Source organism: Polyodon spathula, chromosome 24 (assembly GCF_017654505.1).
Source record: "Polyodon spathula isolate WHYD16114869_AA chromosome 24, ASM1765450v1, whole genome shotgun sequence".
Lineage (NCBI taxonomy): Eukaryota > Metazoa > Chordata > Actinopteri > Acipenseriformes > Polyodontidae > Polyodon > Polyodon spathula.
Window position 1 is genome coordinate 19,836,087 of NC_054557.1, and position 13,998 is coordinate 19,850,084.

General features: G+C 40.4%; 1 protein-coding gene across 3 annotated transcripts; it reads left to right on the top strand.

Annotated features, from left to right (window-relative positions):
- The first annotated feature begins 5,861 nt into the window (after positions 1-5,861).
- LOC121298660 (B-cell receptor CD22-like) lies at positions 5,862-13,398 on the top strand. 3 transcript variants are annotated; one of them, XM_041225823.1, is made up of 8 exons: positions 5,862-6,526; positions 7,067-7,411; positions 8,018-8,323; positions 8,891-9,160; positions 9,934-10,233; positions 11,082-11,181; positions 11,593-11,671; positions 12,423-13,398. In XM_041225823.1, exons 1-8 carry the CDS (start codon positions 6,481-6,483, stop codon positions 12,771-12,773), a joined length of 1,797 nt encoding a protein of 598 aa, XP_041081757.1. In that variant the 5' UTR covers positions 5,862-6,480; the 3' UTR covers positions 12,774-13,398. The 3 variants fall into 3 exon arrangements, with proteins under 3 accessions (XP_041081757.1, XP_041081758.1, XP_041081759.1); XM_041225824.1 differs by having other exon boundaries at positions 12,400-12,638; XM_041225825.1 differs by having other exon boundaries at positions 12,410-12,526.
- Positions 13,399-13,998: the final 600 nt, after the last annotated feature.

Below are 13,998 nucleotides of genomic sequence, written 5' to 3' on the forward strand. Positions count from 1 at the left end.
GGTTATAAAGAAGTTCATCCAGTTCACAAGGACACAGGGAAACTCCAACGGGGCCCAGTGAGGGAGTGCACTGAGGCCCCCAACCCTGATAGCTCCGAAATGACAACCCCGCATGAAAAGTTGAAGACTGGAGGAGTTCCTAATGGACTTATAGGCCCAGCCTCTACTATAACTGTGGAAATAAATGGGAGGGGTTGTAAAGCACTGCTCGATAGTGGCTCGCAAGTCACTATAGTGTTTGAGAGCTGGTACAGAAATAACATTGCAGACCTACCTTTGCACTCAGTAGAGGGCCTTGCATTGTGGGGGCTCAGTGACTCCAGATACCCATACTTAGGGTATTTAGTGATAGAGATAGGTTTCCCTAAAGAGGTTGTCGGCGTGGAGGAGACCATTAGTGTGATGGCGTTGGTCTGTCCAGATGTGAAAGGACAGGCTTTTACTCCTGTTATCATAGGGACCAATGCAAACTTATTTAGGCGGTTAGCAGCGCTGTGTGAACAAGCAGCGGGGCCAAATTTCATTCAGACCTTATCCATTCACCCTATGTGTGCTAGAGCTTACCGCAGGGTGCAGCAATCTGCTGGCACGTTGATTGAAGATGACCCCATAGGTTGTTTGATCTGGGGGGGTGGAGGGACCCTGCAAATTCCCCCAGGGCAGGAGGTTGAGGCCAGTTGCCATTTGGACATGCTAGATAATTTGAAGCAGGGTATTCTGATAGTTGAAATGCCAAGTGAGCCCACTCTTCCAGGGGGGTTGTTAGTAAAAAGGGGGGTGGTGCATGCCAAGACAGTCAGTGCCAACCGTGTGGCTGTGCATGTCCGAAATGAATCTAAACGAGCAGTTACTATACCCAAGGGGACTGTAGTGGCTAGTGTATACAAAGCCAGCACTGTAGTAGGAACTCAGAACTGCACAGATGAGAGACCAGTATTGGATACCATGGGGTTTCATTTTGGGGATTCTCCCATTCCAGAAATGTGGAAAGAGCGATTGAAGACAAAAATGTTGGAGAGGGCTGGAGTATTTTCAACCCATGAGTGGGATGTAGGTTTAGCCAAAGGTGTAGAACACACCATTCGGTTAAGTGATGCCCGGCCTTTTCGGGAGCGATCTAGACGCCTGGCCCCCGCCGATATCGAAGATGTGCGAAGACATCTACACGAGCTACTGTCTGCTGGGATTATCTCAGAATCACGTAGCCCTTATGCTTCCCCAATTGTGGTGGCACGCAAGAAAAATGGAGCTGTGCGCATGTGTATTGACTACCGCACCCTGAATAAGCAAACTATTCCAGACCAGTACACTGTGCCTAGGATTGATGAAGCACTGGACAGCCTCACCGGGAGCCGATGGTTTTCAGTTCTTGACCTGAGGAGCGGCTATTACCAAATAGCGATGAGTGAAGTTGATAAAGAAAAGACTGCTTTTATATGCCCTCTAGGGTTCTATCAATTTGAAAGAATGCCCCAAGGAATTACCGGTGCACCTACTACCTTCCAACTATTGATGGAGAAAGCAGTTGGGGACATGCATCTTCTACAAGTCCTGGTCTATCTTGACGATCTGATAGTGTTTGGAAGGACTCTAGAGGAGCACGAGGAGAGGTTACTGAAAGTACTGGACCGGCTGGAGGCCTGTGGGTTGAAGTTGTCGCTGGACAAATGTCAGTTCTGCCAGCCACAGGTGCGGTATGTGGGGCACATTGTGTCCGAACAGGTAATTTCCACGGATCCGGACAAAATTAAGGCAGTGGCCACTTGGGAGAGACCCACAGACCTTAAAACGTTGAGATCATTTTTGGGATTTTGTGGGTATTACCGACGTTTTATTAAGAACTATTCAGCAATAGTCCGACCATTGACAGACTTGACCCAGGGATACCCACCCACACAGAAGGCGGCGAAAACTAAAATTGGATCTAATGGACCCTCCTACCATAAGGTATCCGAACCTTTTGGGAATCGCTGGAGCCAGAGCTGTGAAAAGGCTTTCCAGACCATTATCAACTGCCTTGTGAATGCCCCTGTTCTAGCCTTTGCCGACAGTAGCAAGCCTTACCTGCTGCATGTAGATGCTAGCTTAGATGGTTTGGGAGCTGTTCTGTATCAGGACTATCCTGAGGGGCAGAGGCCTGTGGCTTTTGCAAGCCGTAAACTCTCGGCAGCTGAAAAAAATTATCCCGCTCACCAGTTGGAGTTTCTTTGCCTCAAATGGGCTGTTGTTGAGAAATTTCATGATTATCTGTATGGAGCAAGATTTGAGGTTTGCACTGATAATAATCCATTAACCTATGTGCTTACTTCTGCCAAGCTAACTGCTACAGGGCATCGATGGTTGGCTGCTTTGGCCACATATAACTTCAGTCTGAAGTATCGGCCAGGTAAAAGCCATACAGACGCAGACGCATTGTCAAGACGAACCCATCACAGTAATGACATAAGGGATTGGGTTCGGATACCCCCAGCTGATGTGAGAACTGTTTGTCAGCAAGTTGGGGTGGATATCAACTCCAGCGATCTGTCTGAGCGAGTGGCCGACCAACTAGGCATTTCACCAGACATTATTCCACCCACCTATGTCTGCCCTGTCAGTCTGCAACAAAGCAATCTCAAACTGTGGAACCACCAGTACATTGTCGCTGCTCAGAGAAGTGACCCAGGCTTGAAGGAGGTATGGCTGATGAAACAGAATGGTTTGTCTGCTAACCAAGTGGTCTCCAAACATCCTGATGTCACCTTATTGCTTAGAGAGTGGGATCGGCTCAATACTAAAGAGGGTGTGTTGTACCGGAGAGTGAAGACCCAGTTTGATGGAGAGTTTGACCAGCTCGTCCTACCTGCACAATACCGAACCATGGTGTTAAAGGAGTTACATGAAGACCACGGGCATCTGGGAATAGACAGGACTGTAGACCTGGTAAGAAGTCAGTTTTACTGGCCCAGAATGACATTGGAGATTGAAAGCCATGTAAAGAACTGTGGGACGTGCATTCAACGTAAGACACTACCTGTTAGAGCCGCTCCACTACAACATCTGAGCACTACTGGGCCACTTGAATTGGTATGCATTGACTTTCTGTCACTGGAGCTGGATAGCAAAGGAGTGGGAAACCTCCTTGTTGTAACTGACCACTTCACAAGGTATGCTCAGGCGTTCCCCACAAAGGATCAAAGAGCATCTACTGTTGCACGTGTATTGTGGGAGCAATATTTCGTGCATTATGGTCTGCCAGCTCGAATTCACTCTGACCAAGGACGTGATTTTGAAAGCCATCTTATTAGAGAAATGTGCCAGCTACTGGGCATAAGGAAGTCAAGGACGACACCCTACCACCCTCAGGGTGACCCCCAGCCTGAGCGATTCAACAGAACCTTGCTAAATATGCTAGGTACCCTGAACAACAGCCAGAAACAGAAGTGGAGCCGGCATGTCAAAACTTTGGTACATGCGTACAACTGCACAAAAAATGATGCCACTGGTTTCTCTCCTTATTATCTGTTGTTTGGACGAGAAGCCCGTTTGCCTATAGATTTGTGTTTTGGGGTGAAATCTGGAGAGGAAATAGACCACCCATACCCACAGTACATAGCCGAACTTAGAGGACAGCTGCAAGAAGCCTATAAGTTGGACATCAAGGTTTCTACCCAAAACCAGCAAGGAAACAAGAGAAGATATGACCGGCTGGTAAAACACCAGTTTTTGAAGGAGGGGGATCGGGTGCTTCTAAGAAACTTTGGGGGTCAGGGAAAAAATAAGTTGGCCAACAGATGGAAGCCTGAGCCATACTTGGTGGTTTCAAAACTGCCGGATCTGCCGGTATATAGGGTGCGGATGGAGAAGGGGTCAAAGGTTGAAAAAACTATACACCGTAACCATCTCCTTCCCATTGGTCAACTAGTTCGACTGCCATTTAACAGTGAGGTCCCACAGCAGCCCAAGAAGCCAATCACTAGGAGCCAGGCAGTTCGGCGAGCTCCTCCAGAACAAAGCCTACAAAGTTCTGTTGAGACAGAAGAGGAGGAAGCACAGTCTTCAACCGCTGATGAAGAGGAGGGGGAGCTAGGTGAAACACCATCATGGATGTGGGGGCCCCTAGGCGAAAGACAGAATGACCAAAAGAGAAAAGAAGAGGAGTCCCAAAGGGAAACAGGGAGACCAGGATTAGAGGGGATTGATATCCGAGACAATGAACAGAATACATTGGAACCTGTTTGCTGTGAGGCAGAAGATGCCCCAGACGAGGAACAAAACACACAGGGACCAGTTTACTTAGATTCAGGGACAGAACTTGAACCTGAAGGAGAAACACAAGAATTGTCTGGGGGCAGTGAAAATCAGGAGGCGACACTACCACGCCACTCTGAAAGGAAGAGTAAGCCGGTCATGAAACTAACATATGACCAGCCAGGTATCTCGGTCGATGTGCCTTTGAAAATTACTCACCGGGGAAATACCTGGGTGATCAACATCTCTCTGGCAGAGGTAAATAAAAAGATGGGCATACATTCCTCAGCATCCTCTATCGATGAGGATCAAAAATGCATACTAATGGCCAGTTAGGTTCAGCGGTATGGGGACATACCGATGTTTAAAGGGGGGAGGATGTAGCCTGGGTAAAGTTACAGCAGAGTAGTTATATAGTGCAGCGTCCTTTAAGGGGGAGGGACGTGTGGGAAGAGAAAAAAAATAAAAAATGGAGTCATCCATGCAGTCAGCCAAAAACATAGTACCATTTTATTTAGTACTAAAGAAATAATTACACAATTTATTTCTTGTATTTTTGGAATTTAGGTTACAGACGCTATACTCTAGAGCCTGATCTAATGCAAGTGGGGAGTTAGGAGACAGTATATTCGTGTGAAACTCGATGTTGTTTCGTATTGTAATGACTTCAGTTACAGTATTTGCGCAGCTCTACTGTTAAAACTAAAGAAAGAAAAAAGAAAGAAAACCTAAACGCAGCATTTGAAGATACCGACTGGCAGCACCGGATAGCAACCTAAGTGACCTGGCAAAGCTTGGTGTTTCCTCCGGCAACGAGGGATTTGCAGTTTACAACGCAGACGGGAGTTTCCCCGGGTGAAAGGCGAAGCGGCATTTTCCAGCCTCCACGTGCCCTAGCCACGTACAGGCCTGCTTTTTTTTTTTTTTTTTTTACTCTAGCAAAACAATTATGTTAGTGATTTGGACCTACGTGTTTATATATATACCGGTATATATTTATAAGAGTACTGTTTGTTTTGACTCTCGTTTTACATACAGCTGTATTACAGCAATTTATAATAGAAGTGTATTAGGTTTGCTTTTGAAATAATCATAGGGGAAAGTAACCCGGTTTCATTTGTAAGCAAACGGTTAATTAATATAACTTACCATTTAGTTTTGAAGGCAGCATAAGTTTCCTTTGCCCATAGAGGGTATTAAATATTTTACTTTCATCTGTTTTTTTTCCCCTCTTAGACTTTGCAGTGGATGTGTATTGTTTAGAATGTCAATTTAACGCGGTACCGGATATGGTGTTTAATTGGTGCATTTTCTATATTCATGCACATGAACTGTAGGGAACGCCTTATTTCCATTAATTGTGCAGTAAACCTTGAAGGGTGGGGAACCCTATCTATTTGCTTTACAGTACTGTGTCGTCTTCTTTATTTATAGTCCTAGAGCAGTGGATAAATATAACTATCTTTGCTTTGGGTGGAGGCATCGCCATAAATAGAAATTAAACATACTCAAGAGTACCCAGAAACCCCATTGCTTCAATTATTGTTACTTTTAGCGGACAGGGGTTACATATATATATATATATATATATATATATATATATATATATATATATATATAAACGTAAATAATAAAACAAGGTACACTATTTAATGCCTATTTTCTCAACGGCAGATGTATTGGATTGGGCAGCAAAGGGTTAATAAACGTTGTTCATTTTATGTTAATAGTGTAGATAAAAACAAGGTACAATAAAACCAATAATAACTGATATTATTTGTTAATTACTAGTCACATGCTTCAGTGCCTTTAAACAAATGGACCCCCATATTGCAATGATATGAGTGACCCTAGAGATCCCTAAATAGCGATCTGATGTTTGCAGAGCAGTTTTAGGTTGAATTTATCAATATCAATGGGTCACTACTTTAAAAAGGCAGTGATAAGAAACAGACTCTGTGGTTGATGCTTCTTTTTTTTTGAAAACGAAAATACTGCTGCTTCTGCTTTTCAGTTTTTAAAATAGGGAGTTTAACCAACAGTGTGACGTGGCGGTCTGTTCAGTTCAGCTAGAGGTATGTTCAATAATATTCTTTAAATGTGAGTTTAATTGAAAGGTGTTTGCTTAAAGATAAGTTTTTGACCAAAGAAAGATCACACCTTGGTTAGGATGTAGTTTTACTGTAGATTCCTAACTAGACTTGAGGTTTTACAGATTTCCAGTTTGGTTATCTAAAGACACACAAGAACATGATTGTTACGGAAAACTTGCTTCTGATTTTCTGCCTTTTTCAAGGTATGTATTAACCATTTTAAATATATGTATGTATGTATATATATATATATATATATATATATATAATTATATAATTATATATATATGATATATATATATCTATAATATATACCCCCGTATAATGAACTACATGGATAAAATATTATCCTGTACATTATAGGATTCATAGCAATTATTTGTCTTTTGAAATGATATCTGCAGTGCACATCCCATGCACAAGAATATAACAGTGAAGGTTTATTATACCAGCAAGGGGCACAGCTGTTGCATACTGTAAATGAGAGCTTTTGTGATGTTTGATGATTGCTATAATGATTAGGAATCCCAATGCATGCCTCATTCACAGTACAGTTAGATACAACACAATGTTAGCCATCCAAAACGACCACGTTTTAGTGTAACGCTGTTAGTATTGGTTAAAAACTAAGAAAAACAAAATGATTAAATAAAATGTCACCCAAAACTATGCTATATTATCATGTATAAGTGACCGTACAGTATTGCTAAAAAAAATAAATAAATCATTTTTCTCTTCGCTAGGTATAATTTGCAATGAATTTAAAGCCTTCATGCCTCAACGTATTAAAGCCTTGAGAGGCTCCTGTGTGTTGATTCCATGTACATTCACAATTCAAGAGAAGTATGAGGAGGAGATGGTGGAACCGGCCAAAGGAATTTGGAGGACTTTTAATAATACCAGAGTATTTGACTCCAGTAGAAATTACAATCAGAATACCCTGAAAGCAGAGCTACTCGGTAAAGTGACTAACAAGAACTGCACCACAATAATATATAAATTAAAAAGCAGTGATTCAAAACGTTATTTCTTCAGAGCAGAACCTCCTAAGTACAACTTTCAGGAGAATGTTATGCTTGAAGTTATAGGTAAGTACCAGTTGGTTTTCAAAACATTTTCATATTGACCAGCACTTCAGAGGGCCATACATTTGAATTCCTTGAAGGTCAAGATTGACGGGGGCTATTTCAAAGACTCATATACAATATATTTCGGGTTGATGGTTTTAATTTTGCAAAAGCAATCCTCTGTCTCTCAGATAACCCAACAGCTTTTTACAAGTGTTTATTCAGATTCTAGAATAGAAACATTTTTTTGTTGAGACCACTGATTAAACAGTTTTGGTTTTGCAAAGTTGGTAGGGTACGTCATAATCTATAAGTATTTTGGGTAACGCTTTCCACTGTGTATTTACCTAGTAGTTACTTAGTAAATACATGTGTACTTACACATAATCACAGTGTTATTATGCATAGTTACAATGTACTTTTTCTTTTTGCATGATATAGCCTTAACACCCTTGCCCTTTTGTGATACAATTGAGCGCTTACATACTGTGGGTGAAAGAAAACAAATACCACTAAAAAATAAGAAAAGGCAAAATAAATCACAAAAAGAAACACTATTTACAAGTGAGGGGTTGTCACCCTGTTCTATTCCTCTGACAGGTAGTAAAACGTTTGCTTATTCCCTAGACTCTCCAGACAGACCAGCGATCAGCCTGTCGAGTGCAGTGAAGGAGGGAGCTCCCACGAGTCTAACCTGCACTGCTCCGGCCCCGTGCCCAGGAGCACCTCCAGTCCTGGTGTGGAGCGACACTCTGAACGGGAGTGTGGAAATAGAACAGGTTCCGCAGCCGGATGGGACCAAGACTGTATCATCTGTTCTGACGTTCATTGCCTCACATCTGCACCACGACAAAGACATCACATGCACTGCGCAGTATCCAGTGGTATCTAAAACTAAAAGCGCTTACGAAGTCTTGACTCTTCGTGTTCTCTGTAAGACCATGTTCTTTAATAATTAATAATTACCTTCCAGATGTAATCTGTGAACTTCCATTGTGCCTCAACAAATAATTAATTAAAGAACAGCACTATTTAAGATTTATTCCATTTTTAAATATAATAAATACAGTTTTTAAAATCCTAAGAACTTCTCACAATTGCAATTTGTCCTAGTGCAGTAAGAATGTAATAACAAGCGTTTTGATTTTATAATATAGAAAGTGAGAAATACAAATATTACATGCTACATCATGGAAAACTATAACACCATATTGCAAATTAAAAAGCAAATTTACATATGTTGGATATCTAAAATATCTATATATATATATATTATATATAGAATATATAATATATATATATATATATATATATATATATGTGTGTGTGTGTGTGTGTATATACACACACACACACACACACACACACACACACACACACACACACACACACACAGTATAAGCATTGTAAACTGCACTATTACTTTTACCACTGTAAAAGGACTGCCCTTACTGTAGTAATCTTTAAAGTTGTTGGTTAACGAACTGTTTTTTCTTTCAGATTCACCGAAGAACACATCAGTGCTGATAAACCCTTCTGGTGAAATACATGAAGGAAGTCACGTGACACTAAGCTGCATCAGCAATGCAAGCCCAGCAGCAAGCAGCTACACCTGGTTTAAAGTGAAGGGAGATCATATCACTGAGAAAAGTGCTGAACAGAATCTCACTTTCACTGACATTAACCCGAGTGACAGTGGACTGTACTGCTGTGAAGCAAGGAATGAGCATGGGGCTGAGAACTCGAGCACCGTGCCACTGAATGTAGCATGTATGTATCTAGTGTGAGGGATTGGTCAAGTAAACATTGAACAAAATGGAGAGAAAGGAGAATGTAAACTAATTGGATGGTAAACAAAGAAATTAAATAATATACTCTGAGATGAAAACAAAAAATGGGTTAATTGATAAACTGATAAATGATATCGGTGTGTTAAATAAGTCTGGTATAAAATAAATACTTTTGTTTGGCAGAGACCATACCTTGGGGGTATTAGGAGCCAGTAGTGGTTAGTGTAGTCAGGACCAACTCCAGGTGAATTCAATGACTAATTAGATAATTAATGATAAGTATAAAAGGTGGGTTGATTATGGCTGATAGTAGGAGTTTGTTGGGAGAGTTGGAGCGCATGAGAGGATGATGATGATGATGATGATGATGATGATGATGATGATGATGATGATGATGAAACTGGACGTTGAACTATTGAAAAAGGTATTTGGATTACGATTTGGTTTTGGTGATGAGGTAACAGGTTTAGCGTGCCTTGTTATTAGTTAGGAACGTCATCTGTTTAGATAGGGCCCGAGATCGGGTTAGGTTTTGTTTTATTTTCTTTTGTTGTAAATAATAAACACACTCTATGGCGTTTCCTGGGATCGTGTGTCTAAACTGTTTATTTGGAGAAGAAAAACATGTGACCAGAGAGCAATCTGTCACATTGCGTATTCCCATTGATTACCATGCCATTACTCAGCTGCAAATTCTTCTTTATGAATAAAAAATAACACCAATATTAAAAGTATGTGTTTTACAATTTGCAGACATGCCCCAGATTTCACATGAATCCAGTTGCTCAAAAGATTATGCAGAAAGCATTACCTGCGTTTGTTTGAGCCATGGGAGTCCCTCGCCGATCACTGAATGGAGGATTGCAGGAAATACACTGGAAAATAACACAGATAGAGGGAGCATCAGTAACTCAAAGTTAGAAGACCACACAATGAGAAGCACACTCATCCTGCTGAAGCAGTTCATCAAAGAGCAGACGATACAGTGTCTGAGTAAAAACCACATTGGCACTGCAAGCTTCCAGTTCCATGTGTTTCATGAACAGAGGCAAGGTAAGAAGCATTCTAAATGAACAGAGGCAAGGTAAGAAGCATTCTAAATGAACAGAGGCAAGGTAAGAAGCATTCTAAATGAACAGAGGCAAGGTAAGAAGCATTCTAAATGAACAGAGGCAAGGTAAGAAGCATTCTAAATGAACAGAGGCAAGGTAAGAAGCATTCTAAATGAACAGAGGCAAGGTAAGAAGCATTCTAAATGAACAGAGGCAAGGTAAGAAGCATTCTAAATGAACAGAGGCAAGGTAAGAAGCATTCTAAATGAACAGAGGCAAGGTAAGAAGCATTCTAAATGAACAGAGGCAAGGTAAGAAGCATTCTAAATGAACAGAGGCAAGGTAAGAAGCATTCTAAATGAACAGAGGCAAGGTAAGAAGCATTCTAAATGAACAGAGGCAAGGTAAGAAGCATTCTGAATGTCTTTTGAAACATTCTCAATATCCTACGTTAACTGTCCTGCATTGTTCCCTGGAAATCCATTCTCCAGAGATGAATAGAAGTACGTCGATAGCAGCAGGAATTAACCCGGTGAATCCCCTTTTTCTATATGAGAAAAGCAATTATATTTTTATGAATAGATTCAGTTTCTAGTACAAAACACTTTGTATTTATTTATTTATTTATTTTTTACTGTCCATGGTTTGATTGAGAAACAGCTTGCTATACCTATGTTTTAGACTGTGAAATGCCTTGAAATAAATACAGCCCAGCCTGTAGCATGTGCGTACTGTTGTGTGTATGCAAAGGTAGTGCACAGAAAGTAAGATATTCTTAGGTCCTGTGATCCCTACATTTATTTTCTTCCATGAGCTGCCATGCTTATTGTAAACTTGTTTCTTCCACAGGTGCAGAAGAGCAGATCCACTTCCTATCAGCTCTCTATGGGGGATTTGTCTGCGCTGCAGTATCACTGCTGGGTTTTTGCTTTTTCAAATGTGTAAAAAAGTAAGTTCACTTCTAAAAATGTAAATCAAGTAAACATAATCATATCAAACAATACAGTATTAAGTGCTTTCGATTTAATATAGCAAGCATTGTCTAACAATGTCTTCTTGTGGACCACATTTTCATAACTACTTTTTGGAGAAGACCAAACATCTGTCAATTAGACCAAGCTAGCGTCAAACAACAAAGATATATTTCAGGTCGCTCTAGCAGTTTGTTTATCATGATTATGAGGACGATGTAGCTGCAGAATATGGTGAATCTGTGGAAGACTGTATTCCGCGGGAGCTTGCAAATTCCGGGATTTCAGTGGAATTCCGTTATCCGCAGATCTGGACTGGCTCTAGTGATCAGATCATTTCTAACAAAGTTTTTCAATAGCAATGCTGCTTTTGTTTATTTTCTCTGCAGGTTAATGAAATTGAAGTCAACTGCCAGACCCAAAAGGGAAGGTACTGTAGAACTAACAGAGATCAACGGGCTTGACCTGGTATGTACAGAATACAACTGAATTAGTCATTTATCTAATGAAGGCTTTTAAAGTGGGAATGCATAGCTTTGCTTGGTAACAATGCAATCATACACCAAGCATTTCCTACAATGCTGTCCCTGCATCTTATTCCTACAGTCTGCTGCCCATGGCTAGGCTTTCTGCAACCTTTTATAACCACTTGGATCATTTGACCCAAATTGAATGATTGATTAATACATGGGCCCCTCAATCCTGACTACAGTTTCCTCCATTCAGTCACATACTCACATGCTCTAATGGAGCCAGACACCAATTCTCAAGCAGGAATAGGGAATCTTGACCCTATCCCAAACTGCAGCAAAATACAATAACAACATGGCAGAGGACACCTCACTCTGTGACAACATATTTTTAACTGATCCAATTAAAAGGGTATCATTGAAAAAATGTAAGTACACAATTGTATGAGAAAAAGGTTAGGGTTAGGTTTAGAGTTAAGGTTAGCGGGGCTAGGGTTTTGTTTAGAGTTAGGGTTAGATTTTGAGATCATTCAACAAATTTACACATTAAGTACATTGTAACTATGCCTAATAACATTGTTATTATGTATAAGCGCACATGTATTTATTAAGTAACTACTATATAACTATGCAGTAATTAGACACTTAATGTAAAGCATTACCCTATACATCCATATATAAATCTAACTATTTCTTCCTATGAACCCACAATCCTGCAATGCTTAGGCAAGTTCAGTTGTGTTTTGCAGAGCTCCCCTCAAGATGAAGAGGAGAACGCAATCTACGTTAACAAACCAGCAACCACTGAAGATCACAAACAGGGAAGCCAAGAAGACAACCTTCACTACGCCTCCATCGATTATTTCAAACTGAAACCCGGCAAGCAGGAAAGTGGAACTAAACGGGCCTCTCAATACAGCACTGAATATTCGGAGGTGAAGCGTCCTGGGACAGCAGGAAGTGAGAGGGAAGTTACAGACCCTCCAATACAGGAGAACGAATGCGCTGAGATGAAAGGCTGCCCTGCTGAGAACAGGGAGAGCACAGGAGCTAAGAGCGTCTCGTCAGAAGAATCGGACTACGCAGAGGTGAGACGCTAGAAGAGAAGGTATCAGGAGCACCAGCTAAAACATGGAGAGGAAAAATCAGACCGGCCAGTCATTCTACTTGTCTCTTCTTTAGCTTTGATTAGAAACCCTTGTAAAGTTTCCAGGCGACCTAAAACTGTAGGATGCCGTGTCCCGTTTTTAAGCATATTGCGGAGCATGATCTTAACCGAAGTGATATTATCAGGAGCCTGGCTTCGTTGACAAACAGTCAGGCATTAGAGAAGCAGGTGTTTCTATAGAACATGCTTGTTTTCAACATCTTGGGCTCTTATTTGAAGTACGAATACAAAGGAACATTGCAGTTTGTTTTTTGGGCCAGTTTTATAACATTACAACGATTTTATTCATGCTGACATTTGCTGTTACACCAGCTTCACTGTAGTGAACCAAAAACCGAATTCATGACCAGGCTTCTCTATTAAGTGGTAAAAATGTTCTTTATTATTGTTGTTTTTGCATTTCGAACTTCCTTTTCAGGACTCGTTGACTTCCCCTAATCTTAAAGGAAGCTGAGACTGTTTCTAAAACCAGAGATCTGTTTTTAAAACTAGACTAAAACATATTTGTTTGAGCTAGCATTTTTATAATATGTATATATCAGTTTTAGTTTTTATTGTTGTATCTGTTTGCATTTTATATGCATTTTACTTACTGGTGTTTACATTATATATTTCTTAAACTTTTTTCATCTGACATGTTTGTTTTGTTTTTATAAATTTGACTGTTTTGACTCTGTCCGACATCATCAAAAAGACGTAAAGCACAGGATTTTTTCTCCAGAAAAAGCTGCGAAAACCTTTCCATGGCCGAGTGAGACCAATAAAAAAAAATCATTTAAACAGCGAGTGTGAAATTAATTGGACCTGACGCGCCTGACAAATGCTGAATAAATGGATCGCTGTTAAGGTGCAGCTTATTAATGTTTTTTAAATATATAATATATGCTTGATAACTGTGTTACACAGTATTAATAAAGCATTATAGATGGTTTATAACCATGTAATAGCCATGTATTGAATTTGTTTTATAAAGGAGACAGTTTTTAGCCACCTATTCTACTTTGGGATGTTTAAACGTAATTCCATCTAATGCTATTGCATGGTTATAAACCATCTATAATGCTTTATTAACACTCTATAACATAGTTATTGTGTGTGTGTGTGTATATATATAAAAATTATTTGTAAAAAACTTGTGTGGATGAGTGACTGTCAGC

Excerpts from the sequence above, each read along its gene's own strand:
- LOC121298660 (XM_041225823.1), top strand. The coding sequence starts at position 6,481 with ATGATTGTTACGGAAAACTTGCTTCTGATTTTCTGCCTTTTTCAAG. Across the intron at positions 8,324-8,890 it reads CTTGACTCTTCGTGTTCTCT|ATTCACCGAAGAACACATCA; the intron begins GTAAGACCATGT and ends TTTTTCTTTCAG. Across the intron at positions 11,182-11,592 it reads TTTTTCAAATGTGTAAAAAA|GTTAATGAAATTGAAGTCAA; the intron begins GTAAGTTCACTT and ends TTTTCTCTGCAG.